The sequence below is a fragment of the Vicugna pacos genome, chromosome 1 (assembly GCF_048564905.1).
Source record: "Vicugna pacos chromosome 1, VicPac4, whole genome shotgun sequence".
NCBI classification, from domain to species: domain Eukaryota; kingdom Metazoa; phylum Chordata; class Mammalia; order Artiodactyla; family Camelidae; genus Vicugna; species Vicugna pacos.
In genome coordinates this window covers 123,186,620-123,200,328 of record NC_132987.1, presented here as the reverse complement: position 1 = coordinate 123,200,328, position 13,709 = coordinate 123,186,620, and the positions used below count along the sequence as shown (strand labels likewise).

The following is a 13,709-nucleotide window of genomic DNA, read 5'->3' as shown; positions in this document are numbered from 1 at the left end:
GGAAACCAATAGAATTTTAGGGGTAAGTAAGCCGTTTCAGAGGCTAAAAGTGAGATAGAGCCTCTGGGCCAGGAAACTGGATGGTGCCAGCAGGAGAGTAGTGGCCCTGCTTGGGGTCCCTGCTGGTCTTTTTATGGGGCTTCCCGCCTCACTCCCTGAAGGAGAGGCACTCAAGGTGCTGAGAGCTTCTGCAAGGAGGCCCCCCAGGGGTTAATCAGGCTGAGGTGGAGGTGCAGGGAGCTTGCCCACCTGGGAGCAGCCACGGGTGGGAGGAGGCACATCCCAGACGTGGGTCTGACAGAAGCCGCAGGCGTGTGTGTGCGCGTGTGTGCATGTGTGCGCGTGTGAGTGCGTGTGAGTGGAGGGGGACCTGCAGCTGGGTGGAAGGCAGGGCCACACCTCAGGCTTGGAGGCTGCACTCCAATATTGTCTTTATTCTGGGCCGGAAGCCCCCGATGGGAGGCCAGTCAGGCCAGGCTTAGGTTCTGAGAGGCCAGGTCGCTAGGAGCAGGTGCAGAGGCCCGAGGGGTGTGGAGACGGGACGTGGTGGGCAGCAACAGTGTGGAGTGAAGGTGGCTGGGCCGGGAAGGTGCGGGGTGGGAGGCAGGAGTGTTTGGGGTGAACTCAGTGGGACTTCCTGGGGTGGGGGTGCCGAGGATGAGTTCCCAGTTTCTGGCCTGCACCCAGGACGGCGCCTGCTCTGAGCCAGGGGCACAGAGACCCCGGTAGGACATCAGGTGAGTATCTGCAAGTGGCCTGACGCTGGGCACAGAGGTGTGGGCTGTGACACACAGCTCTCAGCCTGCAGTGCCCGGGGAGCAGCTGGGGCCCAGCGGGCTGCCTGGGAAGAGAAGAATGTGCGGAAGCGAGTGTTCTAAATGAAACGTTGGGTCAGGTCTGTAGTGAGTCAGGAGAAAAAGGCACCCTGCTCCTGTGTGTGTCACCCCGGGAGGGTCAGGGTGGCTCAGCACTTGGAAAAGGGCCTTGTGATGAATTCCACCGACAAACTTAAAAAGCTAAAATAGAAAATCTGCGAAATCATATTAATCGATGTACAAAAGCATCTGACAAAACGCAGCAGCCATTCCTCCTCTGAGTAAAAGAGGAAAAGAAGAGTAATTCTTTAACATGATAAGGCTTCCAGACTCGGCGGCCAGTCCCACCAAGCTTGGGCGTGAGATAAGCCCAGGGCTGTCGCTGCTTCCGACACGGCTTTGAAGGCCCTGGTCTGTGCCATAAGAAGAAGATAGCCTGGTGCACACGCTAGCGCAGCAGGGCCACAGTTACTGTTACTGGCAGACAATGTTCGTCTAGAAAAACAAGAGACTGTAAAATCACTCACTAAATTTAAGGTTGCTGGACACGAGATAACTGTACAAAAATGGACCAGTCTTCTTTATATGAGCAGTGACCAATTACAGGTGGAAGTGGGGGATTATGATCACGATGATGATGAAATTACAAACTTACCGGACATTTACAGGAGTAACTTTACAGAAAAAGTATAGGATCTCTATAGTCAAAACTGTGAAATTTAAGGGATGAATTTATTTCAACTTCGGAATAAACAGACACACATGTCCTTGAGTGGGGAGACTTCACATCATAGAAAGCCCGTGTTCTGAGTTTACTCTGTGAACTCACTGTCATTCCAGTAGGTTTTCCTGCAACGCTTTTTGCTCGTTTGTTCGATTTTCATTTGGAAGGTGGAGGCAAGAACCAATCATTTTTTAAGTTCGTAGAAGAAAACACGTGAGAACTGCTCATACGTTTTTGAAAAGGGAAAACGAGTGCGTGCACCCTTTGTCTCTGTGTGAATGCTTTCCATAAACCCTGTTGTCAGAATCACGTGCTGGCAAAGGAGAGAGACAGACTAGTGGAACCGAGATTAGTCTGACCCCTCTGGACTGGACGTTTCGAGGTGGTGGGAGGGGGCGGTACTTAATAAACGGTGTGCACACAGCAGCCTTCTGGAAACAGAGTCCTACTCACTGAGTTCCAGTGTTCAGGACCACACTTCGGATGGGCCGGAGGGCGAAGCACACAGCAGAGCAGCAGAGAAGGCCCACACGGCTTAAGGAGAATGTTGCTGACTAAATAAAAAATTGAAATACCTGGCAAAAAACAGAATCATCAAAAAGTAGCAAAAACAAAACAAAACCATTTAAACCAAAGCATCAAAAACGAAATCACAGGGAGAAAATAACATGCAGTAACCCTTCAGCAGACAAAGGGTTAATGGCCTGACCATCCAAAGAACTTTTCTCGTGCCAGGAAAACAAACTCAGTCCCTTCTTCAGTAACCCAATGAGCCCTCTCTTCTTAGATCCCTTTCGAAGTGACTTCCTGCCTGCATTTCCCGGAGACTCTGGGCCTCACCTGCCCCGGGTGAGTCAGTGGCTGACGAGCTCACAGCTGGGCACCAGGTGCGGGCCCGGCCCAGGTGGGGACCTGGCCCAGGAGCAGCCAGCCCGGCCGGCGACTCCTCACTGTCCGAGCTCGCCAGGTCCTCCCAAGTCGATCTGGACTCGCTGTCACCTGCCCAGTGTTCTCTTCTGTTCTTCACAGACCTCTCCAAGCATCCCTAGGACAGCGGTCATTCAATTCCAAATTACAGCCTATTCCCGGAGGAGCGTTTGTGTCTTTAAACGATTAAAAACCACGGAGCTTTAATGGTCTGCGTCAGTGAAGGGTTAGTTCACCGGGGGGGGGCTGGGCGGAATCAGCGCATTTCTGTAACACGAAGTCACCATTTCAACTTTCTCCTTTACCTGCCACGTCTCGCCGTTGCCTCGAGAAGGCATCGCCGCTGTTTGGGATACGCTGACCAGCCCCAAAGAGGCGAGGATGCGCTCGGGCCACAGAGATGGAATTCACCCAGCCTGCTTGCCGGGAGGGGAATCCCGACAATGTAAGGTTTGTTCGGGCAGGTTCGGACAATCACAGAACTCGCTCTGACCTATGAGACGGTGGCCGGGCCACCCCTGACCTTCGCAAGCTCATATGTCTTAGCGGGCTCCTGGGACGCAGCTCCGTGACTCCAGAGCCTGTGATGTGGGAGAGGTGGTTTCCGCAGCAGAGGAGCTCGGGGGACCCAGGGTAGCAAACTGTATGCAGCTTTCTTTGCTGCCGAAGCCTCAGTGGCATCGGCTTGTGGGAGCGTGTGTCCCCGGGGAGGGCGCGTGGCCCTGCCCCTCTCGCGGGGGCCCTGGGAGCCGGCGTGCCCGGCCACCCCGGCGAAGCGCTACCCCATGGGGACCACACCCCTTAACGCACAGGACGTGCTGCGGGGGTCCTCTGGCAGCGCGGCCCGCAGACGCGGTGCCAGACTCAGAGCTCGCGTGAGGCTTGTCCAGGGCCGCACAGGGGCCAGGCTGGATGGGAAACTCTGAGCTTTTTCTGCATCCAGGCACATATTTTTGCTGTTTTCAAAATGGGTAACTTTTTACTAATTAACCCTTGTTAATCATCGAGAATCTTACTGGTGTTACTGGATTAAATGTAACAGAAGAGAGATTTTTTGGAAAGGTTCAAGGTAATGTGATTTTGATTTTTCAGATCTGGTTGTTAAAAAAGAAATACAGGAGTGGGTACAGCTCAGTGACAGAGGGCGTGCCTAGCACGCAGGAGGCCCTGAGTTCACTCCCCAGCACCTCCGTTTAAAAAAAAAGAATCAATCTAATTACCTCCCTGTCACAAACAGAACAAAAAAGTACATGATTTTACTTTTATCAAACTGCGAAGGTGAGCAAGAGCCTTGGGGTCAGAGGTCAGTGGTCACGTGGCGAAGTCTGTGGCACCCCAGCAACGTGGTCTGGGCTTGTGGCCCTGCGCAGGCGCCACCTGCCCATCCTGTGGGACGTCACCGGTCCTGACCTGCCTGCTCCCCCGCCCCCACCCAGGGCCGCTGTGAGCTCAGACTTCTCATCAATTGAGAAAGAAAAGAGAGGAGCTCGAGTTGTTCAGTTTAAACTGCTGTCTTTTCCGCAAAGACCAGGCCTTCGCTCTGTGGGGGGCTGGGTCCTTCCTCTCACCAGGTGATCCGTGCTGGGTCTGTGTTTCACAGCCCCCAGGATCTGGGGCGGCAGAGTCTGAGTGCCCGGCTGGCAGGGGGTTCAGGGTCCAGGAGCAGGGGCGAGGGAGGCCCGCCCGAGGGCTCCCTGCGATGGGAAGGGCCCAGGGTAAGACGGGCCTTGCAGGTTTTCTTCACACGGACCTGGAAAACCGGGACCCGTGACCAGGATGCAGACCGTCCGTGCGTGTTCAGACAGAGGGGAGGGGGACCGTCTTGGGCCACGCGGGGAGGCCTTTGACATGCCCCTCCCTCCCTTCCTCTCCGGCTCCCCGCTGCTCCCGCCTCCCAGCAAGCCCTGACCCGGGTAGGGGGCGTCTGTGCCCCGTAAACGCCTTCTGTGTCAGACCATCCTCTGCGTAGACCTCGGAGCTGGGGCTTCGGGGCAGAGCTTGGGGTTCAGGACCAGCCGCTGCCCGCCATCTGAGACAAGGGAAGGTGCCTCTTGGGGCCTGTGCGCCCCCCCAGCCCGTTTGTCTGTGCACTCTCTCTGAGGGACGGGGGGCAGGGTGTCTCACAAAAGAACAACCACACGTGATAACCGGCCACCTGGGGCAGCCTGCAGGTGGACTGACCGTGGTCTGGGCAGGTCAGGCCCCAGTGACCAGGAGCCTGATGAAATGAACCACCCGCCTCACGGCCACTCCCCTCCCCCGGGCGACGCTCGCGTCTCATTAGCTGTTCCCTTGAAGGACTGACTTCCCTCTGGAGGGAAATTCCTGAAACCCAGCAGTTGACAAACCCACACACCCTCCGGAGGGCTGGGCGCCAGATAAAAGCCCTCCACAGGAGCCCCACCCTCCCGACGGCCGCTGCCTGCCCGGGACACTGCGTTGGCTCTGCTCCCGCCTACCCCCACCCCCCGCCTGGTGGCCCGCGCTCGCACCCCAGAGGGGCCTGCACAGGTCCTGGGGCCTCTGGCTCGCTCTCCGCCCTCCTGGATGCTTCACTTCTCTCCTCCTTCGGGGAAAAGGCGCTTGGCCAATGACTGATCGCAGCCTCGCAGGTGCTGGCAGCTGTCACCTGCAGGACGGGACCCTGCGCGGCTGGAGATGAGGAGGTAGAGCAAGGCTGCAGCCCGACCTGCCCACGCCTGCTGCCGCCCGGCCGCGCGCCGCCGCCCCTGCACAGCCTCAGGGATGTGGCCCCTGCAGTGACCGCTGGCAGGGCCGACCCAGGTGCACGAGGAGCCGCTGCTTCCCGGGCGTGGGCGCGTGCGGAGCCCTGGATGGAGCTTGGGACCCGGGCCCCTCATGTCTGTCCTGCTGGCCCTGTGTGTCGCGCTCCTGCCCCTGGTGACCCCAGGCCGAGGCACCCGGCAATGGGAGCCCTGCACGGGTAAGCGGGGGACGTGGGGTGGGGCAGGGACGTGCCGGGCTCCAGGACGGTGCTGCCCTTTCCCGGCTGGTCCAAGGCCACCGGTGCTGGGCTGGCTGGGGAGCAGCCGGGCTTGGGCTTCACGAGGGAGGCGGCGGAGAAGACGAAAGGCGTGGCGGCCGTCACAGTGGAGACGTTGCGGGGTGGGGACTCCTTCAAAGAGTTAGCCTCCCCAACCCGAGGCCCTTCGCAAGTACTTACCTGCTGGGCCTCCCGGGGGAGGCCTTGCACCTGCCTGAGGAATGAAGCGCAGCCGCTGGCGGGTCCCTGTGAGCAGAGCCCAGGCCCGTGCTGAGCGCAGCGCAGCACAGATCCGGCAGTCTGGGCCGCGAAGCCCCAGGCGTGCCCCCCTCCGAGGTGGAGAGCGCCGTCGGGGTTGGGGGGCGTTCCGCTCCTGCCTCCCTAGGAAGGACGTTGACCTGCCGGCCACCATGCCCGATCACGCCTTTCTGGAGCTTCTCCCGGGGGACTTTATGTACCACACCTCCACAGTAAAGCACAGAGCGCCAGGGACGGGAGACCCGGGAGCAGCAGCTGGGCTCGGGGATGGGAGTGAGTGATGGGCACGTGCGGCCTCGTGGGAGTGGCAGTGTGGGCGGCGAGGGAGACGTGGAAGCAGTGTGTACGCGGGTCCCTGGGATCCTCCGAAGTCCCCTGCATGTCACAGCTCTTTGCTCTGGTGGCACTTGGTTCCCAATGATGTGACCAGGAGCTGACCGATGATGTCCCCAGTTTGGAACACTGACCTGCGTGGGTTGGGAGTGGTCCATAGAGGTCCCCAGCTCCCCAGGGAGCAACCGGGACGTACGAGTGGAGGTGAGCAGGCCCTGGGGTGGGGGTGTCGGGAAGGACTCAAGCACCCGCTCCCGGGCCCCGAGCGGCTGCGCCTGTCGCAGTCACAGCCTTCGGGTGGGTGGTTTGCAGGGCACAGAAGCCAAGTCAGCCTGTAGCCATGAATCCCCATCTTCAAGGACAGACCTACACGCGGGTTCCAGGGTGCAGCGTCCTGAGCGCACGGAGTCTCCCCGTTGGGGGTGAGTCAGAGACATGTATCTTCATGTTCCTTCAGCGCTGGGAGCAGAATCACCCTGCATCTGTAATGATAAAGGTTATTTATAAAGCCCGCCCCCTCTCCCCTGAAGGCACATTGCAAACAGTTAAAAGATGACCTAGTTGCACTAGCAGGAAGGAGGCAAGAAAGATGAAAGCAAGTAAGTAGTCGTGAACTAAACCTGGAGCGCTCCCGAGGCACTGGGGGGGAGCCGGCCGGGACACAGGCAGTTAAGGAGGTCGCCCTGACGCGCTCGGGTGTGGAAAGCACGGGTGTTCACACCGGACAGTGTGTGCGGGTGGACTTCACCTTCCCTGCGCCCTTGCTGGGTCTGTGCACGAAGCGCCCAGGCCCTGGCTGTGACCGTCCCGGGTTTTGAGATCCTGCCCCCCGAGTCTGCGACCACCAGCCGGTGGCCTGGAGTGTGACTGTGGCAGTGAAGGCCTCAGGGCCTCTGTGCCCCTGGGCGCCGTACCCCTTCCCCGGGGGCGCTGTGCTGGGAAGGGGCTCTGCTTCCAGCACTGTCCCGTCTCTCTCTGCCCCGGGGCACAGACTCACTTAGTAAGCAAGTAAGGTCGCTGGAAGGCTGTGGGTCACTACAGGCTGGGATTTTCAGGTGTCCCCAACCCAGCGGAGCAGTGGAGGGAAGGACTGGACCTTTGCCCTGCACGTAGAAAGTTAACCCCATCCAGGTGACGGTGGGGGGCCAGAGTGGCCCAGGAGCTGGGGTAACAGGGGACGCACGTCTGGGGGGCTTCAAGTTCAACAGTGAGGAAGCCTGGGAACGGAGAGGGGGCCTTGTGTGGACACGAAGCTGGCCTCTTCTGTCCGGCCTTCATGAGAACTGGACAGCAGGGGCTGCGTCCTGACAGCTGAGGTGGGCGTGGGGCCTGGGTGGGGCTGGTCGGGAACCTGTGGTCAGAATCTCGCAGGTGTACTGGTCAGTAGGCTCCAGGGCCCCTCCTGCAGGAGGTGGTGTGGCCCGTTTTGCCAACGGGGAAATTGAGCTTACGTGTCTGCCCAGGGTCTGGTGTGGACCCTCTGATGAGGGGTGGGGCCTGGGGCCTGGCCCGTCTACACAGGTGTGTCTGAGGATGAGTCAAGTCTCAGCCTCAGTCAAGCCAGAGAGAGGACCCTGGCAGGCAGTCAGCACAAACGAGGTGGCGGGGCCAGGTGGGAGGTGCAGCTGGGGAACCAGCTGTGGACACAGGACCAGACTCAGGGTGGCGGACGGCAGGGGAGAGGCTCTGGAACAGAGCGGCCAGGGCTCAGGGCAGGCATGTGCGTGTGGGCTGGGCTCCCCTGGGATGAGTGTAGCCGGCAGGGTTCTGGGCCGAGATGCCTTGAATAAGCTGTTGGCCCCCTGACCCCAGAGCCAGCGTGAGTCTTCTGATCCTGAGACCCCTCTGCTGCCCCCCTGAGCTGGGCCAGCTGCCCTGGGACAGAGGGTGCAATACAATTGTAAGACCTTCCAGCTCCCACAAGAGGTTCACCACTCTGGGGTGCCTGATGTGTGTGGTGCCAGGAAAGTGGCAGGGGTGCCCTGCGGGGGACAGCTTGGTGGCCCGAGTTCTGAGCCGGGATCTCGGTCAGGGAGTGAGTGGCAGCTGCGGGCCAAAGAGCCTTTGTCCACCCCAGACTCAGCCTGTCCCAACCCAGTGTCATCTCCACATGGACAGGAGGCCAAGGCAGAGGGGTTCTGTGGGGCGACAGTGGGGAGAGCAGCACCCCAAGGGGCTGGACACTGCTGGGTGCAGGGGGCAGGGCAGAGAGAGGGGCGGGGTGGGGGCTCGGGGCGGGGTGACCTGCTGCAGGTGTCAGAACCGTGTCCTCTGTTAGCCTGGAGACGGTCAGAGGCAGCTCCTCACCCAGGAGTCGGGTGGTGCTGAGGTGTCTACCTGATGGACGTGGCGCCCTTGTCACCCACCTTCCTTCCTTCACTCGCTCGACACCCTTGTGGGGGAGGCGCAGTCACAGCTTTTAAAAGCTGCCCGGGGTGGGGCCACGGTGGGGCGGCTCCCAGGAAGTCCTCCTCCCTGCCCTCCGGGCTCCTTTAAGGAGAATGCTGCGGGAAAGGCAGGTGGGACTCCTGGCGCCCACCGGCGAGGCCCCAGTCGCTGCCGCTGCCGGGAGTCCCGTGTGGGCACGACGCCCCCTGCTGGGCTCACACCGCCTGGCGCAAGGCCCTTGAGTGGTTTGCAGTGAGGAAGCCGCTGCTTGTTTCCTGGTCGGCTGTGCTTTGCCCCGTGGGAGTGGCTTCCACCCTGTCCTCTGGTGCTGGCGGCCGTGAGGCTGCATCTGCGCAGCTCCAGCCCCAGGCAGGCACCCTCGGAGTCACGCCCCGGGCGCCCCTGGAGCTGGGCACGTGGGCGTGCGTCACAGGGAAGAGAGGTGCCAAGTCAGGGTCGTGGGGGGACTGAGGCCGAAAGACCCACTTCACCTGCTTGACGGCTTTGCAACTGGGCACAGACTCCCCCAAAGAAATAATGAGGCTTTTTGTTTTTGTCACTTTCAGCAAAAGTCCGTACATGCCATTAAATGAATGACCACTCCCCTCCCCGACCCCATCGATGCAGGTCAGTCACCTGTGCTCTGGAAGAGACCCACCTCACCTCTCACCGTCCTTTCTCCAGAAACAAGTCTTCGGAACAAAGCAGGCTTCACTGGCAAGCACAGCAGAGCCTCCCCCCTGGCCAGCTCACAGCCCTGCCACGCGGAGCCCGCACACACAGAGCCCCACCACGCGGAGCCCGTGCGCTGTGACCCTCACGCCGTTCCTTTTCCAAAAATTCCCATCCATTAGGCCAGGGCATTGTCTGTCTGCACAGAAAGTAGGAATAAAGGAATCTCCCTTTTTATAATGGGACCTCACACACTATACGCTGGTTCTGTGGTTTTGAATTTGAAGAGGAAATCACGGATTTCCAGGCAGCCTTTTTCCAGGATAAAATCTAGGAAACCCCCAACTCATGCTTCTGTGACTGGAGCCGCCTCCCACGCCCCACCCCCGCCAAACACCAGGTCTGAGGCCTCAGCCCTCAGCCCGGATCCTCCCACCCCCTCCAGCCCCTCCCTCCCTCCTCCCAGGTGGGTTCTGAGCTCTGGGCTGGAATCGGCTAGGGCTGGGAGGGCGCCCACTGCTCTCCATATCCTGAGTCTGGGGGAGCACCCGGGACCACGCCCACGCTGATGCCTCATGCGCGCCATCCCGAGCTCTGCTCAGAAAGCAGAGGGAGAGGTGCTTCTGACCTGAGAGCTGGTTCCTCCCTGCCAGCCTTGGTCCTCGAAGGGGCTGGGGCTTGGGTGGGGGACACCTCTGTTAGCGTCTCACCTTTCATCCCATCCTGGGTCGGGCCGGGAGTGGTGCTGAGGAGGCCCGGGCAGCTCTGCGCTGGGGGAGGGACTTCGTGGGAGTCTCCAGGGAGTCAGGTCTGATGAACATCTCAGGCAGTGTCAGGGACACTCACCCGCCCGCCGCTGGGAGGTGGGCGGGGGAAAGAATGCCCGCTTCGCCTCCCAAGGTGACTCCACGGATGGTTTGCAGCCCCGTGAGCCCCCTCTGCCCCAGCTCGGGCTCCGGTGACGCAGGGGGAAGGAGAAGTGACCCCAAAGGCTGCCCACCTCTGGGCGGGGCGGGGCAGCTCCGACTGCCTGCTCCTCTCCCGGCTGGCTGCACCACGCGGGCCTCTCCGTTGCACCCGCTGAACGGGGGGCGGCTGCCAGCCTGGAGGGTCTGCGGGGCTCGAGGACCAGGGTCGTCCTGCGCTGAGGGGAGGGCGGGCGGTGTTCGTGCACCTGGATGTGAGTGCGCAGGTGTGTGACCACGTGGGCGTCTGTGCACACGCAGGGAAGAACCCAATGCACATCCACGCAGGTAGCCAGGTTCTGGTGTCATTTTGGCCACGCGCCTTTCAGTGGTTTCTGCAGCGGCCGTGGCAGCGCAGAAGACTGAGGTAGACGGGAAATTCTTCAAGGGTCTTCGGCCCCAGGTGGGTGGGCCAGCTGCACGGGCCGGGGCTTGGGCTCTGGGTCCGCGGGTGTCCCGGCTCGGGTGCAGCCGCGTGGGGGCGGGGCGCTGGCGGGCGCTTGGAGGAGCCCCTGCACTACGGAACGACCCCCCCCCGGGATGCCTCTGGGGGTCAAGCGCTGAGTTTGGGGTGCCCTGGGGGAGGGTCACCAGTCGTTGGATCGGTGACTGGCCGCTGCCCCCGTCTCAGTGGGCACTGTCCCCGACCCAGTTGGCTCCATCCAGGATCGGGGCATGGAATCCAGGGGCCTTGAACTTGGGTGGGAGGCACTGCACCTTCGTCTTCATAACTAACCAGACGCAGCAGCTCCCAGCGAGGGTAACACCCGGGACTGTCACGTGCGGAGCCGCCGGCACCCTCGTGTCCCATCACAGATGCGAGCAGACTTCCGTCCGCCGTCCACCTGAGGCCCCGCTCCCCTGTTTAGTTAACGCCTTGATGGAAAGGCCCACGTCTCACTGCGTCGTTCTAAACAAATTCCTTTTTAGTAACTGTGTTTGCACACAGTGGTCTCCCCTGGAAATCTGGAGCATTGTATTTTGTGCATTGAAATTCGTGTTTCTGAGAAGGGGCCCAAGGGTTTCATTAACTGGCCAGAGGGGCAGGGTGCACAGGAAGTCGGGGCCTCCTCAGTCCTCTGGGGGGCGGGGCTGGTGAAGTTGGCCTGAGGGCGACTTGTGAAGGGGCAGAGGGGGCCCTGGTGGGCTGAGCCCTGTGACAGCTGGGGGAGTTGATTTCTCACACCTCCACCTCCTTGGGAGGGTCCCAGGAGATGGGCAGGGTCCCCGGGCAAGCAGGGGCCGGGACTCCCACCAGCCTCTGCAGCCCCGGAATATGGAGGCAGGGCTGGGTGCTGGTCTGTCTGCACCCATTCCCACCACCCGATTCTAGTCGCGGGGGGCCCTCCTTCTACTGACAGGTTCTCTGGGGACCTCCTTTTATCGGGTGGGGGGCACAGTGACCCTGGAACAGCCAGCCCAGCCCAGGGAGTCTGGACCAGGTTCTCCAGGGGACACTGTGGGCGGGTCAGGCGATGTCTTAGGCCTGCTCTGAGTGAGCGGGCTTTCACCGTTGCTCCCTCCCCTTGGGGACCACCTTGCTGGACTTTGAGGCCTCTGGGGAGGGAGGGCAGCGCTTCATGTCAATAGCAGGGCAGGGTCGGGTCACGAGCTAAGAGGTAGGACCAGTGGAGAGTGGAGGCAGCTGGAAGGAAGGTGAGGGAGTGGCTCTGTTCAGGAGCGAGGGCTGGGCATTGGAAGCTTGGGGGCCCAGGAAACGTGGGGCACCCCCGGGGTGATCCTCAGGCAGCAAGCCTGGCCCTCAGACCCTAGAGTGTGGGCCTGGGAGTCACCTACCCCCTGGCCTCTTCTCCTTGACCTCGACCACACCCAGCTTGGACCTGGGGCGGGGAGGGGGTGTTGTCATCAGCCTGTCTGGCACAGACAAAGCAGGTTGGGACATCTGAACATTGAATAAAGCGCAGAGTTCAAGGGGAGGTGGAGGACAAGCACAGGATGCTGGTGGATGGCAGAAATGCTCAACGTCAGCTGTGTCCCAGTGGGTGACAGTCCCAGCCTGCCTCCGGGCCGGAAGCCAACGTGGGCCCTGGCCCCTGCATGTCCGCAGAGTGACCAGGGAGAGCCAGGCCTATGGCAGGGGGCCTTCTCACCTAGGGGCCTGCTCACCAGGTGGCGTTGGCCGCCGGAGTCTCAGACACATGGCACAGCCACCCAGAGCTGCCTTGCGTACAGACGCGGGAGTCAAGGGCCCTGGAAACGACCAGCTGGGCCTCAGACCTCAGAACCCTCAGAAGTGCTCCCAGGACGTGGCTTGTCTCCAAGCTCGCTGAGGCCAGAGTTACTTATGTTCCCCAAGGGCCGGGAATAATGGAATAAAACTAGTTGGGAGAGAGAACTAATTGACACAAGGATGTTTATTCATTCAGCTCAAGATGCCTGCAGGAAAGAGGGGGCGCAGAGCAGCGGGAGGGGGCGACAGGGCAGAGTACGGCCCCAAGGCTGGGAGGAAGAGCGGGGTCAGTGGTTGTCAGGGGTAACCTGGGGACCCCTGGTAGTAGGGGAGGGCCATCTCACATCCATCTGCGCCTAATGTGGAGGCCACAGACGGGCTAAGCCCTGCTTGTTGGGGCCTGAGGTCAGTGAATGTTCATGCAGAGGTGCATACCAGAGCTCGGGCTGGGGTGCTTTCTGAGGATGGCGTAGGGGGCCAGCAATGGTCAGGGAGGTGCCCATAGCACCCGGCTGGCCCTGAGGGGACAGGCCCGGTCAGCAGCAGGACTTCTAGGCCGAGTCGGGGACACAGCAGGCTGAGCGGGAGCACCTGGGGCGGCAGAGCAGGGACACGCAGGAGGCCGGGCGGCAGCAGCTGGGCTGGCAGGAGGGGACAGGGGCACAGCAGGCAGGTCTGCACACGGGGCGGCAGAGCAGGGACACGGAGGAGGAGGGTCTGCAGCAGGACGAGGGGCAGGGGGTGGGCTCACAGCACACGGGCCTGCAGCACACGGGCCTGCAGCACACGGGCGTGCAGCACACGGGCCTGCAGCAGACAGGCCTGCAGCACACGGGCCTGCAGCACACGGGCCTGCAGCAGAGGGGCGCACAGCAGTCCTGCTGGCAGGGGGAGGAGGTGCAGCAGGAGGGCTGGCAGCTAGGCTGCAGGCAGCACAAGGCCGTGCAGGAGCTGGTGCAGGCAGATGGGCAGGGGCAGGGCTCACAGCTCGCTGGGGCGCAGAGGAGGCTCAGGCAAGGGGCCGGGGCGCAGCAGCGGGGCTCACAGCAGCGGGGCTCACAGCAGAGGGGCTCGCAGCAGAGGGGCTCGCAGCAGGGGGGCTCACAGCAGCTCTCTGGGCAGTCGTCCACCTGCCAGGAGGAGCCGGTGCAGGAGTCACAGGGACCGGCCAGGCAGACCCGGCTGCCGTAGCTCAGGTCGCCGGAGCAGGTGGACAGGGAGGGTGCGGCCATGGCGGGGGCGGTGGGGCTGGAGGAGGGTGAGTGAATGTGTGTGAGTGTGGGTGAGGTGCTCAGATGGTCGGCTTTTATCCCTGCTCTGTGTCACGTGCTGCCCCAGCAGAGGCCCCACGCCCGCCCTCCCCGGTTGGTGTCCGGGTCCTGGGCTCCCTCATTAGGGCCGCTTGTTTTCCCAGGAGATGTGGCCCAGCTCG

At 61.6% G+C, this 13,709-nt stretch overlaps 2 protein-coding genes across 4 annotated transcripts in view; one reads left to right on the top strand and one right to left on the bottom strand.

Moving 5' to 3' along the window:
• The first annotated feature begins 2,922 nt into the window (after window positions 1–2,922).
• TSPEAR (thrombospondin type laminin G domain and EAR repeats) overlaps window positions 2,923–13,709 on the top strand; it is a 124,242-nt gene continuing 113,455 nt past the window's right edge. For 2 of the 3 annotated variants that reach the window (XM_006204946.4, XM_072970175.1), the window contains exon 1: window positions 2,923–5,410. In XM_006204946.4, the coding sequence (XP_006205008.2) occupies window positions 5,326–5,410 (85 nt within the window). In that variant the 5' untranslated portion in view covers window positions 2,923–5,325. Of the gene's footprint in view, window positions 5,411–9,015; window positions 9,151–13,709 lie in introns of those variants that run through there. The other variant, XR_012076781.1, reaches the window with a different exon arrangement.
• LOC140698802 (uncharacterized) lies at window positions 12,444–13,571 on the bottom strand. Its single transcript, XM_072970157.1, has one exon. It carries the CDS (start codon window positions 13,507–13,509, stop codon window positions 12,829–12,831), a length of 681 nt encoding a protein of 226 aa, XP_072826258.1. The 5' UTR covers window positions 13,510–13,571; the 3' UTR covers window positions 12,444–12,828.